A 22,345-nucleotide genomic window follows, 5' to 3' on the forward strand; every position below is an offset into this window, starting at 1 on the left:
CCAAGGCTTAAAGGGATTTACTTGAGCAAGTAGGACAACAGAGCTGACACCCAACCCCTGTATTGGGTTGGGTGATGGGATGCCAAAGCCCAAGATGTGCTTTCCAGCCCTGTATTTCATTCCTGTTTCTTCACCAATCACCACAAAGATGCCACCTGGAAGGAAGTGAGAGGGGCTAATGAGCACCTCCCTCCCCAAGCAAATACACAATGATCACTGCGATCACTGGACGGTGATCCAACTTCGGAAGAAAAATTTTTCTGCCTGCAACTAACAGACCAAAGTTCCAATATTCACACAGAATTCTTCTCCAGCTACCCTTCCTACCTTTATTACATTTTCTTCATATTATTTTTTTTCAATATATGAAATTTATTGTCAAATTGATTTCCATACAACACCCAGTGCTCATCCCAAAAGGTGCCCTCCTCAATACCCATCACCCACCCTCCCCTCCCTCCCACCCCCCATCAACCCTCAGTTTGTTCTCAGTTTTTAACAGTCTCTTATGCTTTGGCTCTCTCCCACTCTAACCTCTTTTTTTTTTTTTTCCTTCCCCTCCCCCATGGGTTTCTGTTAAGTTTCTCAGGATCCACATAAGAGTGAAAACATATGGTATCTGTCTTTCTCTGTATGGCTTATTTCACTTAGCATCACACTCTCCAGTTCCATCCACGTTGCTACAAAAGGCCATATTTCGTTCGTTCTCATTGCCATGTAGTACTCCATTGTGTATATAAACCACAATTTATTTATCCATTCATCAGTTGATGGACATTTAGGCTCTTTCCATAATTTGGCTATTGTTGAGAGTGCTGTTATAAACATTGGGGTACAAGTGCCCCTGTGCATCAGTACTCCTGTATCCCTTGGGTAAATTCCTAGCAGTGCTATTGCTGGGTCATAGGGTAGGTCTATTTTTAATTTTCTGAGGAACCTCCACACTGTTTTCCAGAGTGGCTGCACCAGTTTGCATTCCCACCAATAGTGCAAGAGGGTTCCCGTTTCTCCACATCCTCTCCAGCATCTATAGTCTCCTGATTTGTTCATTTTGGCCACTCTGACTGGCGTGAGGTGATATCTAGTGTGGTTTTCATTTGTATTTCCCTGATGAGGAGCAATGTTGAGCATCTTTTCATGTGTCTGTTGGCCATCCGGATATCTTCTTTAGAGAAGTGTCTATTCATGTTTTCTGCCCATTTCTTCACTGGGTTATTTGTTTTTCGGGTGTGGAGTTTGGTGAGCTCTTTATAGATTTTGGATACAAGCCCTTTGTCCGATATGTCATTTGCAAATATCTTTTCCCATTCCGTTGGTTGCCTTTTAGTTTTGTTGGTTGTTTCCTTTGCTGTGCAGAAGCTTTTTATCTTCATAAGGTCCCAGTAGTTCATTTTTGCTTCTAATTCCCTTGCCTTTGGGGATGTGTCGAGTAAGAGATTGCTACGGCTGAGGTCAGAGAGATCTTTTGCTGCTTTCTCCTCTAGTGTTTTGGTGGTTTCCTGTCTCACATTCAGGTCCTTTATCCATTTTGAGTTTATTTTGGTAAATGGTGTGAGAAAGTGGTCTAGTTTCAACCTTCTGCATGTTGCTGTCCAGTTCTCCCAGCACCATTTGTTAAAGAGACTGTCTTTTTTCCATTGGATGTTCTTTCCTGCTTTGTCAAAGATGAGTTGGCCATACGTTTGTGGGTCTAGTTCTGGCGTTTCTATTCTATTCCATTGGTCTATGTGTCTGTTTTTTGTACCAATACCATGCTGTCTTGATGATTACAGCTTTGTAGTAGAGGCTAAAGTCTGGGATTGTGATGCCTCCTGCTTTGGTCTTCTTCTTCAAAATGACTTTGGCTATTCGGGGCCTTTTGTGGTTCTATATGGATTTTAGGATTGCTTGTTCTAGTTTCGAGAAGAATGCTGGTGCAATTTTGATTGGGATTGCATTGAATGTGTAGATAGCTTTGGGTAGTATTGACATTTTGACAATATTTATTCTTCCAATCCATGAGCAGGAATGTCTTTCCATTTCTTTATATCTTCTTCAATTACCTTCATAAGCTTTCTATAGTTTTCAGCACACTGATCTTTTACATCTTTGGGTAGATTTATTCCTAGGTATTTTATGCTTCTTGGTGCAATTGTGAATGGGATCAGTTTCTTTATTTGTCTTTCTGTTGCTTCATTGTTAGTGTATAAGAATGCAACTGATTTCTCTACATTGATTTTGTATCCTGCAACTTTGCTGAATTCATGTACCAGTTCTAGCAGACTTTTGGTGGAGTCTATCAGATTTTCCATGTATAGTATCATGTCATCTGCAAAAAGCAAAAGCTTGACTTCATCTTTGCCAATTTTGATGCCTTTGATTTCCTTGTGTTGTCTGATTGCTGATGCTACAACTTCCAACACTATGTTAAACAACAGTGGTGAGAGTGGGCATCCCTGTCATGTTCCTGATCTCAGGGGGAAAGCTCTCAGTTTTTCCCCATTGAGGATGATGTTAGCTGTGGGATTTTCATAAATGGCATTTATGATCTTTAAGTATGTTCCTTCTATCCCGACTTTCTCAAGGGTTTTTATTAAGAAAGGTGCTGGATTTTGTCAAAGGCCTTTTCTGCATCGATTGACAGGATCATATGGTTCTTATCTTTTCTTTTATTAATGTGATGTATCACGTTGATTGATTTGTGAATGTTGAACCAGCCCTGCATCCCAGGAATGAATCCCACTTGATCATGGTGAATAATTCTTTTTATATGCTGTTGAATTCGATTTGCTAGTATCTTATTGAGAATTTTTGCATCCATATTCATCAGGGATATTGGCCTGTAGTTCTCTTTTTTTACTGGGTCTCTGTCTGGTTTAGGAATCAAAGTAATACTGGCTTCATAGAATGAGTCTGGAAGTTTTCCTTCCCTTTCTATTTCTTGGAATAGCTTGAGAAGGATAGGTATTATCTCTGCTTTAAACGTCTGGTAGAACTCCCCTGGGAAGCCATCTGGTCCTGGACTCTTATTTGTTGGGAGATTTTTGATAACCGATTCAATTTCTTCACTGGTTATGGGTCTGTTCAAGCTTTCTATTTCCTCCTGATTGAGTTTTGGAAGAGTGTGGGTGTTTAGGAATTTGTCCATTTCTTACAGGTTGTCCAATTTGTTGGCATATAAGTTTTCATAGTATTCCCTGATAATTGTTTGTATCTCTGAGGGATTGGTTGTAATAATTACATTTTCATTCATGATTTTATCTATTTGGGTCATTTCCCTTTTCTTTTTGAGAAGCCTGGCTAGAGGTTTGTCAATTTTGTTTATTTTTTCAAAAAACCAACTCTTGATTTCGTTGATCTGCTCTACAGTTTTTTTTAGATTCTATATTGTTTATTTCTGCTCTGAATGTTATTAATTCTCTTCTTCTGCTGGGTTTAGGCTGCCTTTGCTGTTCTGCTTCTATTTCCTTTAGGTGTGCTGTTACATTTTGTATTTGGGATTTTTCTTGTTTCTTGAGATAGGCCTCGATTGCAATGTATTTTCCTCTCAGGACTGCCTTCACTGCGTCCCAAAGCGTTTGGATTGTTGTATTTTCATTTTCATTTGTTTCCATATATTTTTTAATTTCTTCTCTAATTGCCTGGTTGACCCACTCATTCTTTAGTAGGGTGTTCTTTAACTTCCATGCTTTTGGAGGTTTTCCAGACTTTTTCCTGGGGTTGATTTCAAGCTTCATAGCATTGTGGTCTGAAAGTATGCATGGTATAATTTCAATTCTTGTATACTTATGAAGGGCTGTTTTGTGACCCAGTATATGATCTATCTTGGAGAATGTTCCATGTGCACTCGAGAAGAAAGTATATTCTGTTGCTTTGGGATGCAGATTTCTAAATATATCTGTCAAGTCCATCTGATCCAATGCATCATTCAGGGCCCTTGTTTCTTTACTGATCCTGTGTCTAGATGATCTATCCATTTCTGTAAGTGGAGTGTTAAAGTCCCCTGCAATTACCACATTCTTATCAATAAGGTTGCTTATGTTTATGAGTAATTGTTTTATATATTTGGGGGCTCCGGTATTCGGCGCATAGACATTTATAATTGTTAGCTCTTCCTGATGGATAGACCCTGAAATTATTATATAATGCTCTTCATCTCTTGTTACAGCCTTTAATTTAAAGTCTAGTTTGTCTGATATAAATATGGTTACTCCAGCTTTCTTTTGGCTTCCAGTAGCATGATAAAAAGTTCTCCATCCCCTCACTCTCAATCTAAAGGTGTCCTCAGGTCTAAAATGAGTCTCTTGTAGACAGCAAATAGATGGGTCTTGTTTTTTTATCCATTCTGATACCCTATGTCTTTTGGTTGGTGCATTTAATCCATTTACATTCAGTGTTATTATAGAAAGATATAGGTTTAGAGTCATTGTGATGTCTGTATGTTTTATGCTTGTAGCGATGTCTCTGGTACTTTGTCTCACAGGATCCCCCTTAGGATCTCTTGTAGGGCTGGTTCAGTGGTGACGAATTCCTTCAGTTTTGTTTGGGAAGACCTTTATCTCTCCTTCTATTCTGAATGACAGACTTGCTGGATAAAGGATTCTTGGCTGCATATTTTTTTTCTGTTCAACACATTGAAGATCTCCTGCCAATCCTCTCTGGCCTGCCAAGTTTCAAAAGAGAGATCAGTCACGAGTCTTATAAGTCTCCCTTTATATGTTAGGGTACGTTTATCCCTTGCTGCTTTCAGAATTTTCTCTTTATCCTTGTAGTTTGCCAGTTTCACTATGATATGTCGTGCAGAAGATCGATTCAAGTTACATCTGAAGGGAGTTCTCTGTGCCTCTTGGATTTCAATGCCTTTTTCCTTCCCTAGTTCAGGGAAGTTCTCAGCTATTATTTCCTCAAGTACACCTTCAGCAACTTTCCCTCTCTCTCCCTCCTCTGGGATACCAATTATGCGTATATTATTTCTTTTTAGTGTTATCACTTAGTTCTCTAATTTTCCCCTCATACTCCTGGATTTTTTTATCTCTCTTTTTCTCAGCTTCCTCTTTTTCCATAATTTTATCTTCTAGTTCACCTATTCTCTCCTCTGCCTCTTCAATCCGAGCCGTGGTCCTTTCCATTTTATTTTGCATCTCGTTTAAAGCATTTTTCAGCTCCTCCTGACTGTTCCTTAGTCCCTTGATCTCTGTGTCAACAGATTCTCTGCTGTCCTCTATAGTGTTTTCAAGCCCAGCAATTAATTTTATGACTATTATTCTAAATTCACTTTCTGTTATATTATTTAAATCCTTTTTGATCAGTTCATTAGCTGTTGTTATTTCCTGGAGATTCTTTTGAGGGGAATTCTTCCATTTGGTCATTTTGGATAGTCCCTGGAGTGGTGAGGACCCACAGGGCACTTCCCCTGTGCTGTGGTGTATAACTGGAGTTGGTGGGCGGGGCCACAGTCAGACCTGATGTCTGCCCCCAGCCCACAGTCAGACTGGTGTGTGCCTTCTCTTCCCCACTCCTAAGGGTGGGATTCACTGTGGGGTGGCATGGCCCATCTGGGCTACTTGCACACTGCCAGGCTTGTGGTGCTGGGGATCTGGCGTATTAGCTGGGGTGGGTAGGCAAGGTGCATGGGGGCAGGAAGGGCAGGCTTAGTTCGCTTCTCCTTAGGTGATCCACTTCAGGAGGGGCCCTGTGGCAGCGGGAGGGAGTCAGATCCGCTGCCGGAGGGGTGGCTCCGCAGAAGCACAGCATTGGGTGTTTGCGCGGAGCAAGCAAGTTCCCTGGCAGGAACTGGTTCCCTCTGGGATTTTGGCTGGGGTATGGGCGAGGGAGATGGCACTGGCAAGCGCCTTTGTTCCCCGCCAAACTGAGCTCTGTCGTCCCGGGGCTCAGCAACTCTCCCTCCCTTTGTCCTCCAGCCTTCCCACTTTCTGAGCAGAGCTGTTAACTTATGACCTCCCAGATGCTAAGTCATGCTTGCTGTCGGAACACACTCCATCTGGCCCCTCTGTTTTTGCCAGCCAGGCTTGGGGGCTCTTCTTGGCCAGCAGGCTGCCCCTCCACCCCAGCTCCCTCCCGCCAGTCCATGCAGCGCGCACCACCTCTCTGCCCTTCCTACCCTCTTCTGTGGCCCTTTCGTCTGCGCTTGATTCTGGAGACTCTGTTTTGCTAGTCTTCTGGTGGTTTTCTGGGTTATTTAGGCAGGTGTAGGTGGAATCTAAGTAATCAGCAGGATGCGCAGTGAGCCCAGCATTCTCCTACGCCGCCATCTTCTCTCCCTTTATTACATTTTTGTAAATATTCATTTATTTTGGGGAGAGCACAACCAGAGGAGGGGCAGAGAGAGGGGGACAGAGGATCCAAAGTGGGTTTTGCATTGACAGGCAGACAGCAGATGTGGGGCTCATACTCACAAACCACGAGATCATGACCTGAGCTGAAGTCAGATGCTCAGTTGACTGAGCCACCCAGGTGCCCCATACCTTTATCTCTCTTAAAACTCAAAATTGAAACAAAAAAGTCACTAACCTCTCAAACTAAAATTACAGTATTCACCAAGCAAAAGACAACAGCACTTGTTGCTTAAAATGCAGATATAAAGATATAAAATGCAGATATAAAGAACAAAACCATTAAACAAGTACAAAAGTTTTCCTTGGTTCTTGTTACACAAAACTTCATGAATCAAAAAGTAAAATACCTATTTATATTCCACAAAACTCAATCTTTCTTAAGTGGTTAATTTACACTATACTTTTTAATCAAGGCATACTCCTGTGTCAAAAAGAAGACTGAACAACTATGGATTTTATATGTGTGATTACATTTTCACATTACTGATGATGTTAACAAGTTTTAATATTTGTGCATTTATTAAACTTTAAGCATTCATATTTTAAATTATAAAGTCTCATTAGTTAACTGTGGAAAAGAGAGGATCGCTTACTTCATTTTCAGTTCATAAAAACAGATGAATGTGAGAAACAGAACATAGGACTATAAGGGATGCTGTGGTAGGTACTCCCTTCCAGATGAGGCCTTCATTCCATTCTCTAAAGGAAGGCTCCACTTACACCCACTCAAAGTCATGTTCCCTCTCCCAACATCATGGCCTCTAGAACAGGAGGCAGTGGTAGCCGGTATCCAATGAGTGATCCATACAAGAATATAAAAGCCAGATCCTCTTGCTTCAGTTTGGGGTAATTCAGAAGGGACCTGACAGTTCCAGCTGCCTGTGGGATCTGCCATGGCTCTACTGCAGTTTCACTTCCCTTTCTGTGCGGTCCTGCCTTCCCTCCCCCTCACAGGTGTTATCACAGACACCTCTGGTACACAAATCTGAGTTTCAGAGTGGGCTCCCTGAGCAATCTGCGCTACAATTAAGGGGTTTGTAAGGAGGTGTCACTCAAAGCGAGGCATCTAAAAGCATGGCGTAGAGAATGGGGTATTTGAGCTGAGACCCTACAGAAAAAAAAGCCCCTGAGCAAAGGAACTGAGCCAGAGCTTAGGCCCACCCTTATGCTATCTTATGGCCCATTTCCTAACAGAACAATTAGATGAAAAAGAGAAACTCTACCAGCCACATCTGCAGATAGTCACAGATGAGGGAACTGCAGGGAAAAAAAAAAAAAAAAAAAAAAAAAAGCCCTAACAAGGAAGTTTCAGTGAATAACTGAACATTAAAAATATAAGCAGTTCTTTTTCATCTGGGATTCAAAATACAGTTCAGAATCCATATACATGTAAGTTAATATCCTGAGTAATCATAAAAATCAAGTTAATTTTTGTCTGAAATCTTTATAAAACTTAGTAAAAACAATAATTGCACAAAACTTGATTTTCAAGAAAGAATGTATTTCGTATTACTTAATCCACTGAATATTTTCTAAGCGTGTTCTACCCACTACTAACATTTTCTTTTCCCCAAGAGGTACTATTAATTGTTAGTTGCTATCAAATATAGGCCATTTATGTGGAAAGAAGTCTTTCCTCCTTAATACTCTCCAAAATACTGGGGCACCTGGGTGGCTCGGTTGGTTAAGCGCCCAACTGGCTCAGGTCATATCTCACCGTTCATGAGTTTGAGCCCCACGTCAGGCTCCGTGCTGACAGCTTGGAGCCTGGAGCCTGCTTTGGATGCTGTGTCACCCTCTCTCTCTGCCCCTCCCTGCCCCCTCAAAAATAAATAAACATTTAAAAAAATTTTTGTAAATACTCTCCAAAACACTCAACAGATAACACAATCAGCAATAATGTTTTCTATTACTAAAGGATCAAATGACTGATTTCCAAACTGTTTTCCATGCCCACCATCACCCCCCAATCCTGGGCCCAGAGTCTCCAGATGAAAGTGCCTCAAGGAAGGAGTTACTGAGGGAGAGTGTCCCACCAAATGTCCCACCTGACATTTCAGCCAAGTCAGCTCTTCTTTTATTTTCAGTTTTATATATTGACCTTCTAAATAAACTTCACTTACATAAGTCTGAAAACCTCTGTGCTTTTAAGTTTATTTTATTTTGAGAGAGAGAGTACATGTGCACATGAGTAAGGGAGGGGCAGAGAGAGAGGGGAAGGGAGAGGATCCCAAGTAGGCTCCACACTGTCAGCGTAGAGCCCAGCATGAGGATCAATCCCACAAATCCATGAGATCATGACCTGAGCTGAAATCAAAAGTAGTACACTCACCCAACTGAGCCATCCAGGTGCCCCTGAAAAACTCTGTGCTTTCTTGAAGTGATTAGCATGGTTCTTGGCACACATAAAAGGACTTCATTAAATGGAATGGAGTCACCAAAAACAAAACATACTTCACCACCCTAGTCAAGTCCTACTCCTTGTAAAGTAAGCTTACAAAGAACAAATACATTTGAGATCACAGAAGTAAGACATAAATCTATTTGCAAGCTTCCCTGTAGACATGTAATCACACACACACACACACACATACACACACACAATTTTCCTATATGCTCAAGTCAAGGAATAACTTTTGCAAAACAAATATGAAGTAGTATGTATTTTCTACAAAGTACTATCTAAACAGTAAGATTAAAACCATCTGAAAAGGAGAGAATAAATATGGGGGAAAAGATAAGCTAGGCAAAGTAACTGTTGAACTACAACATTTGCCATGGTAATGTGCAAAACTTACAGCACTAATGTTTGTTTTCCGAGAACTCCAAAGTAAATAAATTTGCATTAACAATCTTATTTTTCCCTAAGAGTTATGGATTTGATTCAGCAATTTCTTTTCATTTGAAGGGATTTTTCTGGCTCTTATAGGTGACGATGATAACTTTAAGTGAAAGTACCAACAATAAGAGGCATACTGGAGGAATTTACAAGCCCCTGCTCTGTCTTCCAGGGATACCAAGAGTACTTAATGTAAGTTCAGAGTTCCTCTATGAGAATGCACACTTACGGATCAGTTAGTAAAAAGGCATTACATCACATTACTTCAGTGAAAACAGTGAGATTTGCTCTGAAAATTGCAAACACTAGATCTCACAGATGCTTCTTTTAGGGAACTCTGCTGAGCAGGCGTCTACAAGACTCAATGTTTGGACCACAAGCATGTGTATGTGTGCCTGTACAATAGTGTTTATTTGGAAGTCAGGCTCAGGTTTAAGTAAACTATAAGCCATTTGATCAAATAATTTTTGATACCATTTATCACTGTACCCTTTTCTTCCTAATAATATAATCAGTAGCTAAGTACAAAATAAACACCATACTTTTTAAGCAGATTTCCAATTTCTTACACCTTTTTTAATAATACCTTAAAAAAAACTATGCATCCATATGCCTAAAAATAATAATAACTTATGCAGTTAATTTCATTAATACTAGATAAAGTATTTATGCAAGTCTATTTTTCCTATTTACAGGGCAATTTTCCCTAGGAATAGTAATTAAAACCAGAAACAAACTAATTCCAAGAGTATTTTTTTTATACAAACCATCAAAAAGGATACAGCTGTCACCATTATCCAATTAGTCTTAACATTGAAAAATAGAATATATTAATGAGTCTCAACTTACCAAGTGGATAAGTAGGAATTAATACCATGGGTTGCTAATTCAATGTATCATTGAATATTATCAGGCTATCCAATCCCTAAAGCAATGTTCTGCATTAGGTGTTTAAAGAAAAAAATCTCAGTAAGAAATTCATCCATAAAGCTGTTTATTTAACAAATATTGAGCACCTACTGTGTGCCACAATCATGCCAGATATTGTGCCAGGCAAGGGATATGTGTTAGTGAACAAAACCAACAGGGTCCCCTTCTCTAGGAGCTCACATTTTGATGGAGAAGATATATATTAAACATGCATAGATCAATGTAACACCATCTTCTTTGTTCTTTTAAAAAAATACTTGAATAAATCTGAAAGTCTCATATTCACTGTGTTTGGACAGTCTCCGGAAGAAGGATCCAAGGTACCATCTAAATTCTATACCCTCCAGTAATTAACATTATCACACATAACACTTGAAAGGAAGAATTATATTGTATTTATCCTTGAAACCCCTACTGTATTATATATAGACACATCATGCCAAGTTCTGGCTTTGAGTCATTACTATGACAAAAAAAAGATTTATTTTCATAACGTTATTGAAATAATAGTAAGTGAAAATATTTGTATGGTCCTTTACAGTTTACAAAGCTCTTTTACAAAGTATATCCCTGAACTCTCCTAGCAACCCTATAGAGGCAGAGGATAAATCATGCCTCCGATCAGCAGTTAAGGAAACTCATGATTTGCCCTAACTTATTCAGCTGGTAAGTGACAGACTGAGATTTTAAAACAGGTCTTCTGGCTCCAAAGTCAATGTTCATTCCAAGAAAATAAATACTTTACCACTAACTGCTAAAGCAGCTTTCTATCTGCTTATTTAAAACATTCTTTCTCCCTTAAACCTTTACACCAAAAATGTTTAAATAAATCATCACCTCCTCTAGTCTCTTCAGTATAGCTCCATGCTCATGAACACTTAGTGGGCAAAATCGGCCACATTCAGTGTCCAGCAAAGTATGTCTCAGGGCTTCCATCTGGAGCTGTGCATATCTGCAGCTACTCAGAAATCTCAGGAAACTGCGTATTCTTAACAGTTACATTTTAAACAAACAAAAAAAAATCTTTATAAAATGTTCTATATATTTCCTTATCTGTCCCTAAACAGATTGTTCCAAAACAATTTAACACTCTCCTAATCCAAACAAGAACTACAGAGCCTCAGTCCTATAGCTAGACTCTTTGTTAAGTGCTGATGATTCAAAGACAAATAGACACAGACCCCAACTTCAAGACAGACACAGGAAAGGGCAAGGAGGTAGTCAGAAGCACATTAAAAGTACAAAAACAGGTGTCTAAGGTAGGGGCAGCGCACAGTCCAGAAGGCCTTCAGGCAATAACTAAGGGATACACAGGCAGAAGACAGCAGAGACCAGTGTAGACATGGAATTAAGGAGGGAATCTTGGGCAGTTTTACAATAATCATTTCCAAAACTTGATGCCTGCAGGTAGAAAGGAAGAAGGAAGAGGGGGGGAGGGGTGGAAGGGGGACGGGAAGAAGAGAAGTGGGAAGAAGAGCAGGGGAGGGGGGTGGGTAGAAACAGGGAGGGGGAGAGGAGGAGGGGCGGAAGTAGGAGGGGGGAGGAGAAGCAGCAGTAGAAGGAGGGGTAGGAGGAGAAGTAGTAAAAGTAGTTAGTAGTAGTAGAAGTTGAAGTTCAACAACAGGCTATAAGGCTAGAAGAAGGAAGACACATTGCTCAGGTCAGAGATGTCAAGCACAGGTGTGGGCATTCCCTGGAGAAAAGTAAAGGCAACCATCCCACATTCAACTCAACAAGGTGAAGACAGCTGAAGGGAACCAGCACATGTACACACATGCACATAGAGAACCTGATGTCACCTCCTCATCTTCTCATTTTATAGACAGAGTAAATAGAAATATTCCCATGGTTCTGATCACAAATCACAGAATTAGAGCATCAGAGATTATCATGATTAACCTTGTCATTTTGTGGGTGAGTAACTGGGCTCCAAAGAAGTACAGTTATTTGGCCAAAGCCACAAATGTTACCAGCAGAATAAGGACTAGAGCCCAGATTGCTTGTCCCTTGAGTCTAAGTTCTGCCAAGAGACACTGTCCACCTCCCAATATTTACATGAATTTGTACTGTTTCTACCATCATTCAAAACTCATTTAACATGTATTATGATGAGTACTAAAATGAATTTTAATAATAGAATTTACCTCAAAATTATTTATGCTGAACTAATATAATCTTTCATAAATCTGTCGGGAAATAGCCTTACAGTCATTTATATAATTCTTTTCCTACAGTAGTTATCTTAGAAAATGTAATGTAGATTAGCAGTCATAACTCACTGTTGTGTTTTATTATTTTATCATTATAAATAATAGTCAAGGTTAAAGATAATAGTGATATTATAAATCTACCATTAATGCATATAATGGAGTCTATAATAACTAATAGAGTAATTAACTACAGAAAATATAGATGCTGGCAGAAAGAAATTCTTTGAAAACAGGCATAATTATTCTCACTCATGAACAGTGGTATTCTTTCACAAAGACCCAAGACTCTAGAATCAGTCTTCTCCCTGATCAGAATACTCTCCCCTAAATGATCTTTAGGAGATAATATAATCCTGTTCCCCAGACAGGGTGGGGAGATCATCTTTCTTGATAAGAAAGCAGAGATATCATCTAAACTCCTCTAATAGGAAAATCTCAAATTATTGTTTCCAGGCATTCTCATTAACTGATTTCTAAAACACCTCCAGAAAAGTTTTGCTACTAGCTTTTCAGATTTTTAAGGAAAATATATAGTACATAGTTGCCAATACATTAGATTTTACCAATATATTGAATTTATCCATTTCATTTAATTTGGTTCACACTAAAAGTGAATGTCACAAAGAGCACAGAGGTAACTATGCAGTTGAGAAACAGCCCAAATGCCTATGGATTCCTTAAAATATCTCTCCAAGTCTCTCAAAGCTAAGTCCCCAAAGTACTAAAGGATGACATTCCAAGAGACATTACAGTGGTGTTGAAGAAATATGACAGAAACCCACAGGATCTAAAGCATGTGCTCAAAACCAGCCCTCAGGAAACACCTATGTCATGAATAGTCCCATCATACCATTCTGTCACAAAAGCCTCTCTGGGTCCTAGACCACCTGCTAAAACTGTTTGATTTTGATTTATTCCATTAAGAGAGCAGAATGCTAAGACTTTATCAAATGAAATGTGCAAATAAAACACCTTTAAAATAAGTTAAACAAACCGGAGAAGTTGGTGGCGTATAAGGATGCTGGGCTCACCTCATCCTGCTGATCGCGTAGATTCCACCCACATCTGCCTAAATAACTGAGAAAACAGCCAGAAGACTAGCAGAACAGACTCTCCAGAGCCAAGTGTAGACAAAAGTCCCACGGAAGAGTGTAGGAAGGGCAGAGAGGTGGTGCGTGCTACATGGACTGGCGGGAGGGAGCCAGGGCAGTGGAGGAGCAGTCCACAGGGCAAGGCAGAGCCCCTGAAGTCTGGTTTCCAAAAGCGGAGGAGCCAGATTCCGTGAGTTCTGACAGCCAGTGGGACTTAACATCTAGAATGTTAAAAGTCAACAGCTCTGCTATCAGAGAGCAGGGAGGGCGAGACGACGCCAGGAGAGAGAGTTGTTGAGCCCCAAAAACACAGAGCTTGGCGGGGAAACAAAGGATCTGGCAAGCGCCATTTCCCTCTCCCATCCCCCAGCCGGAATTCCAAAGGGAACCAGTTCCTGCCACCCAACTTGCTTGCACCGCGCAAATGCCCAATGCTATACTTCTGTGGATACATCCCTCCAAAGGGGCCTACCTCCCTCCCAGTGCTGCAGGGCCCCTCCCGCAGGGTACCACCCATGGTAAAGCTAGGTAAGCCACCCCCTCCTGCCCCTGTGCACCTCTCAGATCCACCCCATCTAAAACGCCCTTGGCCAGATCCTATTGAAGCAGCACCACAACCCTGGCAGTGTGCAAGCAGCCCAGACAGGGGGCACACCACTCCACAGTGAGTCCTGCCCCTGGGAGAGGGGAAGATAAGGTACACACCAGTCTGACTGTGGCCTCAGCGGTGGGTTGGGGTCTGACTGTGGCCCCGCCCACCAACACAAGTTTCTCAGGACAGCACAGGGGAACTGCCCTGCAGTTTGGAATTACTGCAGGGACTAACCAAAACGTCAAAACGGAAGAATTCTCCTCAAAAGAAACTCCAGGAAGTAGCAACAGCTAGCGAATTGATCAAAACTGATTTAAGCAATATAACAGAACAAGAATTTAGAATAATAGTCATAAAATTAACTGCTGGGCTTGAAAAAAGCATAGAGGACAGCAGAGAATCTATTACTACAGATATCAAGGGGCTAAAAAATAGTCATGAGGAACTTAAAAATGCTATAAATGAGGAGCAAAATAAAATGGAGGTAGCCATAGCATGGACTGAAGAGGCAGAGGAGAGAAGAGGTGAATTAGATGATAAAATTATGGAAAAAGAGGAAGCTGAGAAAAAGAGAGATAAAAAAAAAAAAATCCGGGAGAATTAGAGAACTAAGTGATGCAATCAAATGGAACAATATCCGTATCATAGGAATTCCAGAAGAAGAAGAGAGAGAGAAAGGGGCTGAAGGTGTACTTGAACAAATCATAGCTGAGAACTTCCCTGATCTGGGGAAGGAAACAGGCATTGAAATCCAAGAGGCACAGAGAACTCCCTTGAGACGTAACTTGAATTGATCTTCTACAAGACATATCATAGTGAAACTGGCAAAATACAAGGATGAAGAGAGAATCCTGAAAGCAGCTAGGGATAAACAGGACCTAACTTACAAAGGTAGACACATAAGAGTAGTAGCAGACCTATCTACTGGAACTTGACAGGCCAGAAAGGAATGGCAGCAAATCATCAATGTGAGGAACAGAAAAAATAAGCAGCCAAGAATCCTTTATCCAGCAAGTCTGTCATTCAGAATAGAAGGAGAGATAAAGGTTTTCCCAAAGAAACAAAAACTGAAGGAATTCATCACCACTAAACCAGCCGTACAAGAGATCCTAAGGAGGACTCTGTGAGTGAAATGTTGCAAGGACCACAAAGTACCAGAGACACCACTACAAGCATGAAACCTACAGACATCTCAATGACTCTAAACCCATATCCTTCAATAATAACACTGAATTTAAATGGACTAAATGCTCCAACCAAAAGACATAGGGTATCAGAATGGATAAAAACAAGACCCATCTATTTGCTGTCTACAAGAGACTCATTTTAGACCTGAGGACACCTTCAGATTGAAAGTGAGGGCATGGAGAACTATCTATCATGCTACTGGAAGTCAAAAGAAAGCTGGAGTAGCCATACTCATATCAGACAAACTGACTTTAAATTAAAGGCTGTAACAAGAGATGAAGAACGGCATTATATATTACAGGGTCTATCCATCAGGAAGAGCTAACAATTATAAATGTCTATGCGCCGAATACCGGAGCCCCCAAATATATAAAACAATCATAAACATAAGCAACCTTATTGATAAGAATGTGGTAATTGCAGGGGACTTTAATACCCCACTTACAACAATGGATAAATCGTCTAGACACAGGATCAATAAAGAAACAAGGGCCCTGAATGATACATTGGATCAGATGGATGTGACAGATATATTTATAACTCTGCATTCTGAAGTAACAGAATATACTTTCTTCTTGAGTGCACATGGAACATTCTCCAAGATATATCACACACTGGGTCACAAAACAGACCTTCGTAAGTATCACACCATGCACACTTTCAGATCACAATGCTATGAAACTTGAAATCAACCACAGGACAAAGTCTGGAAAATCTCCAAAAGCATGGAGGTTAAAGAACATCCTACTAAAGAATGAATGGGTCAACCAGACAATTAGAAAAGAAATTTAAAAATATATGGAAACAAACGAAAATGAAAATACAACAATCCAAATGCTTTGGAATGAAGCGAAGGCAGTCCTGAGAGGAAAATACATTGCAGTCCAGGCCTATCTTAAGAAACAAGAAAAATCCCAAATACAAAATCTAACAGCACACCTAAAGGAAATAGAAGCAGAAGAGAAAAGACACCCCAAACCCAGCAGAAGAAGAGAATTAATAACATTCAGAGCAGAAATAAACAATATAGAATCTAAAAAAACCAGTAGAGCAGATCGATGAAACCAAGAGTTGGTTTTTTGAAAAAATAAACAAAATTGATAAACCTCTAGCCAGGCTTGTCAAAAAGAAAAGGGAGAGGACCCAAATAGGTAAAATCATGAATGAAAATGGAATTATTACAACCAATCCCTCAGAGATACAAGCAATTATCAGGGAATACTATGAAAAATTATATGCCAACAAACTGGACAACCTGGAAGAAATGGACAAATTCCTAAACACCCACACACTTTCAAAACCCAAACAGGAAGAAACAGAAAATTTGAACAGACCCATAACCAGCAAAGAAATTGAATCAGTTATCAAAAATCTCCCAACAAATAGGAGTCCAGGACCAGATGGCTTCCCTGAGGAATTCTACCAGACATTTAAAGCAGAGATAATACCTATCCTTCTCAAGCTGTTCCAAAAAATAGAAAGGGAAGGAAAACTTCCAGACTCATACTATGAAGCCAGCATTACTTTGATTCCCAAACCAGACAGAGACCCAGCAAAAAAAAAGAGAACTACAAGCCAATATCCCTGATGAATATGGATGCAAAAATTCTCAATAAGATACTAGCAAATCGAATTCAACAGCATATAAAAAGAATTATTCACCATGATCAAGTGGGATTCATTCCTGGGATGCAGGGCTGGTTCAATATTTGCAAATCAATCAGTGTGATACATCACATTAATAAAAGAAAGATAAAAACCATATGATCTTGTCAACTGATGCAGAAAGAGCATTTGACAAAATTCAGCATCCTTTCTTAATAAAAACCCTCGAGAAAATCGGGATAGAAGGAACATACTTAAACATCATAAAAGCCATTTATGAAAAGCCCACAGCTAATATCATCCTCAATGGGGAAAAACTGAGAGCTTTCCCCCTAAGATCAGAAACATGACAGGGATGTCCACTCACACCGCTGTTGTTTAACAGTGTTGGAAGGTCTAGCATCAGCAATCAGACAACAAAAGGAAAGCAAAGGCATCAAAATTGGCAAAGATGAAGTCAAGCTTTCACTTTTGCAGATGACATGATATTATACTTGGAAACCTGATAGACTCCACCAAAAAGTCTGCTAGAACTTACACATGAATTCAGCAAAGTCACAGGATACAAAATCAATGTACAGTAATCAGTTGCATTCTTATACACTAATAATGAAGCAACAGAAAGACAAATAAAGAAACTGATCCCATTCACAATTGCACCAAGAAGCATAAAATGCCTAGGAATAAACCTAACCAAAGATGTAAAAGATCTGTATGCTGAAAACTATAGAAAGGTTATGAAGGAAATTGAAGAAGATACAAAGAAATGGAAAAACAACCCGTGCTCATGGATTGGAATAAATATTGTTAAAATGTCAATACTACCCAAAGCAATCTACACATTCAATGCAATCCCAATCAAAATTGCACCAGCATTCTTCTCGAAGCTAGAACAAGCAATCCTAAAATCCATATGGAACCACAAAAGACCCTGAATAGCCAAAGTAATATTGAAGAAGAAAACCAAAGCGGGAGTCATCACAATCCCAGACTTTAGCCTTTACTACGAAGTTGTAATCATCAAGACAGCATGGTATTGGCACAAAAACAGACACATAGACCAATGGTATAGAATAGAGACTCCAGAATTGGACCCACAAAAGTATGGCCAACTCATCTTTGACAAAGCAGGAAAGAATATCCAATGGAAAAAAGTCTCTTTAACAAATGGATGAAACATCTCTTTAACACAAGGATGAAACTAGACCACTTTCTTACACCATTCACAGAAATAAACTCAAAATGGATAAAGGACCTGAATGTGAGACAGGAAACCATCAAAACCCTAGAGGAGAAAGCAGGAAAAAACCTCTCTGACCTCAGCCACAGCAATTTCTTACTTGACACATCTCCAAAGGCAAGGGGATTAAAAGCAAAAGTGGACTATTGGGAACTCATGAAGATAAAAAGCTTCTGTACTGCAAAGGACACGATCAACAAAACTAAAAGGCAACCAACGGAATGGGAAAAGATATTTGCAAATGACATATCGGACAAAGGGCTAGTATCCAAAATCTATAAAGAACTCACCAAACTCCACACCCGAAAAACAAATAATCCAGTGAAGAAATGGGCAGAAAACATGAATAGACACTTCTCTAAAGAAGACATCCAGATGGCCAACAGGCACACGAAAAGATGCTCAATGTCACTCCTCATCAGGGAAATACAAATCAAAACCACACTGAGATACCACCTCATGCCAGACAGAGTGGCCAAAATGAACAAATCAGGAGACTATAGATGCTGGAGAGGATGTGGAGAAACGGGAACCCTCTTGCACTGTTGGCCGGAATGCAAACTGGTGCAGCCGCTCTGGAAAACAGTGTGCAGGTTTCTCAAAAAATTAAAAATAGGGCGCCTGGGTGGCGCAGTCGGTTAAGCGTCCGACTTCAGCCAGGTCACGATCTCGCGGTCCGTGAGTTCGAGCCCCGCGTCAGGCTCTGGGCTGATGGCTCGGAGCCTGGAGCCTGTTTCCGATTCTGTGTCTCCCTCTCTCTCTGCCCCTCCCCCATTCATGCTCTGTCTCTCTCTCTGTCCCAAAAATAAATAAAAAAAAAAAAAAAAAAAAACGTTGAAAAAAAAATTAAAAATAGATCTACCCTATGACCCAGCAATAGCACTGCTAGGAATTTACCCAAGGGATACAGGAGTACTGATGCATAGGGGCACTTGTACCCCAATGTTTATAGCAGCACTTTCTACAATAGCCAAATTATGGAAAGAGCCTATATGTCCATCAACTGATGAATGGATAAAGAAGTTCTGGTTTATATATACAATGGAATACTACGTGGCCCTGAGAAAGAATGAAATATGGCCTTTTGTAGCAATGTGGATGGAACTGGAGAGTGTTATGCTAAGTAAAGTAAGTCATACAGAGAAAGACAGATACCATATGTTTTCACTCTTATGTGGATCCTGAGAAACTTAACAGAAGACCATGGGGGAGAGGAAGGGGGACAAAAAGTTAGAGAGGGAGGGAGCCAAACCATAAGAGACTCTTAAAACCTGAGAATAAACTGAGGGTTGATGGGGGGTGGGAGGAAAGGGAAGGTGGGTGATGGGCATTGAGGAGGGCAGCTGTTGAGATGAGCACTGGGTGTTGTATGGAAACCAATTTGATAATAAATTTCATATTAAGAAAAAAAAGTTAAACAGCCTTTCCCCTAACTTTTGTTGTGGAGTTAAGGGACTCCTTAACAACAAATCAGAACACAACAAATCAGAACTGTCTGAATTTTTCTTGTATGTCCTAAGAACTTTCCTCTTCCACCTAAAACTTGCCTTCCAACTAAATGCCATTTTTGATCATTAGCAATTTTTGCTATATTTGAATTTTTTGGAGAAAGCTTATAACTTCACATCTCACCAAATGATAAAACCTCAAAGGCAAGTAATAATGGCAAAATGGGTGTGGAGATTATCCCCAAATAACTGCATCTCAATACTTAATCAGCAGGAGAACTTGAAAACAGACCATTATCTTTAACTTGGAGGCAAGAAAGCTACTGGGCTGACACGAACACCTGAAGAGCATCCTATCATGTTCACATCCATCAGAAACATTATCTTCCCTGGGTTGGTCAAGGTGACGCTTTGTATGCTTCTGTCTGTGTTTTCCTGCATGTCCATGTATTACAGAAAATAGAATTGATGCTTAAACTCCCCTAAGACTAAAACCCACAAAAACAAGTTCAAAACATGAAACTGGCCAGGGTGACTGACAAACTAACGATTACATATGTATGTACTACATGATGTATTTTACAAAGCAGTACATCTGTAAGTCGTTGCTCAGAAATATGAGGAAAGAGGCTCACAAACACAGGAAACTGCTAGTTAAGAACACGTATTAACAATGACATTCTTTTCCCCATGCCCATCACCCAAAGAGCAATGATAGTCTTCCTGAATTCATCCCTCCTCTCCTAAACTAGTCATTTATTTAGAAAAGGCTGGACCAGAAGATCATTAAGATTACCGGATACTCCACATCCATGAGGTCAACTTTCACTCTTAACTATTTCCTGCATACCTTCTAACAAATGCTCAAAAAAGTAACAATGCCTAACAAATTCTTCAAGACTACAGTATCTATCAACCCATGGCCCACAAAATGGTATGCAAGCCACTTTAGATACACAAGTCACCACCAGCTTTATGGTTTTGAGTAAAACCATGGGCAGAGTGGAAAATAATCAATTATTACACTCAAAAAATTTCACCTCAGATAAATCTGAATTCACCAGATAAAATGAAAAAATCCTCTTCAGTAGGTTCATATTACCCAAATTTCAAAACTCCTAAGCAAATGAATATTAAACATGAAACTTGCCAAGACTTGGGCTCTCCAAAGTGGAGATAATTAATGCTGTAGAGGTCCATATCCTCGGTGTGCCACGCGAATGTGGTTTTCCACATGCCAAAATAGAGATAAGGGGTGTTTACACCCTCAATAGAAATACCGCACTCTTCCTCAACCACATCCAAGACCGTATTTAGGCGAGCTATGTTCCATTCATCCACACCCTGGAACCAAGAGAAAGAGGAAAAAAAAATCAAATGTTAATAAACTAATAAAAATAGCATTTATTAATCAAACTGTCATGTGCCAAAATTATCATACTGTACACTTAAATTCACTGAGAAATGGAAAATAAAGCAATCATTATTCAGGTAATATATGTATGTATATATCAATTATTAAAGATCCAAGATTACTACTAGCATAATATGGTTCTATATGAACATTAGTATGAAAGTATACCAATAAAATTCCTGACTCCAAATGGAAGTATAAGTTAAGGCTCCACCCCTCAGTTGTTGTTAGCAAAAAATCATTGCTTCAAAGACTATGATCTGAAGTGTGCTTTCCATTTTTGGCACACCTTTTCTTTGAGGGTGGGGGTAGTTTTTCTTTTTAAATTATTTATTTGTACATTAGCTTAGAAGTCATATTCAACATCAGACATCATCTCAAGATACTAATAGTAAAATATATCTTCTGCCTTCCCACTCTCATCCCTATGCATTTCAACTTTAGCATGTGATACATTATTTCCTAAAAATTCCACTATAATTATGGGAAAAATTCTTAGCACTTCTAAACCACAGATCATTGTGCTTTTACTGCTCCTTCAACTAAATATTATTCTTTCTATATAAAATTTATTGTCAAATTGGTTTCCATACGACACCCAGTGCTCATCCCAACAGCTGCCCTCCTCAATGCCCATCACCCACCCTCCCTTCCCTCCCACCCCCCATCAACCCTCAGTTTATACTCAGGTTTTAAAGAGTCTCTTATGGTTTGGCTCCCTCCCTCTCTAACTTTTTTTTCCCCCTCCCCTCCCCCATGGTCTTCTGTTAAGTTTCTCAGGATCCACATAAGAGTGAAAACATATGGTATCTGTTTTTCTCTGTATGATTTATTTCACTTAGCATAACACTCTCCAGTTCCATCCACGTTGTTACAAAAGGCCATATTTCATTCTTTCTCATGGCCAGGTAGTACTCCATTGTGTATATAAACCACAATTTCTTTATCCACTCATCACTTGATGGACATTTAGGCTCTTTCCATAATTTGGCTATTGTAGAAAGTGCTGCTATAAACATTGGGGTACAAGCACCCCTATGCATCAACACTCCTGTATCCCATGGGTAAATTCCTAGCAGTGCTATTTCTGGGTCATAGGGTAGATCTATTTTTAATTTTTTGAGGAACCTCCACACTGTTTTCCAGAGTGGCTGCATAAATATTAACTTATGTTGATGGGAAATTTTAAATACAGAATAATAAAAAAATCCTTATCCAAACTTTAGTAAAACTGCTGGAATAATGTAGTTTTATAGCAATAATGGTGATGATACAGAGAAAAGGATAGAATCACTGATACCAGATAGGAAAAGATTCTAGTTTTATTAGAACTTACCAATTATTCAATTATAACTCACAACTGCTTAAAATCTTTGCAAACTATGTATTTTTCCTATATGCCTTTCTCATAACCACACATAAACATCAGATATTGGGATCATTCCTATGAAAT

General features: G+C 39.6%; 1 protein-coding gene and 1 long non-coding RNA gene across 21 annotated transcripts in view; one reads left to right on the top strand and one right to left on the bottom strand.

Moving 5' to 3' along the window:
• The window catches only part of KDM4C (lysine demethylase 4C), a 443,090-nt gene that overhangs the window by 336,539 nt on the left and 84,206 nt on the right, over positions 1-22,345 (bottom strand). For 16 of the 19 annotated variants that reach the window (XM_058695403.1, XM_058695399.1, XM_058695405.1 and 13 more), the window contains one exon: positions 20,629-20,822. The exons of 2 other annotated variants lie outside the window; for them this stretch is intronic. In XM_058695403.1, the coding sequence (XP_058551386.1) occupies positions 20,629-20,822 (194 nt within the window). Of the gene's footprint in view, positions 1-20,628; positions 20,823-22,345 lie in introns of those variants that run through there. One more of the 19 variants, XM_058695415.1, reaches the window with a different exon arrangement.
• The window catches only part of LOC131491898 (uncharacterized), a 72,557-nt gene that overhangs the window by 22,787 nt on the left and 27,425 nt on the right, over positions 1-22,345 (top strand). For both annotated transcript variants that reach the window (XR_009251712.1, XR_009251713.1), the window contains exon 3: positions 9,265-9,366. This is a non-coding gene — a long non-coding RNA (uncharacterized LOC131491898). The remainder of the gene's footprint in view (positions 1-9,264; positions 9,367-22,345) is intronic.

The sequence above is a fragment of the Neofelis nebulosa genome, chromosome 12 (assembly GCF_028018385.1).
Source record: "Neofelis nebulosa isolate mNeoNeb1 chromosome 12, mNeoNeb1.pri, whole genome shotgun sequence".
Taxonomy (NCBI): domain Eukaryota; kingdom Metazoa; phylum Chordata; class Mammalia; order Carnivora; family Felidae; genus Neofelis; species Neofelis nebulosa.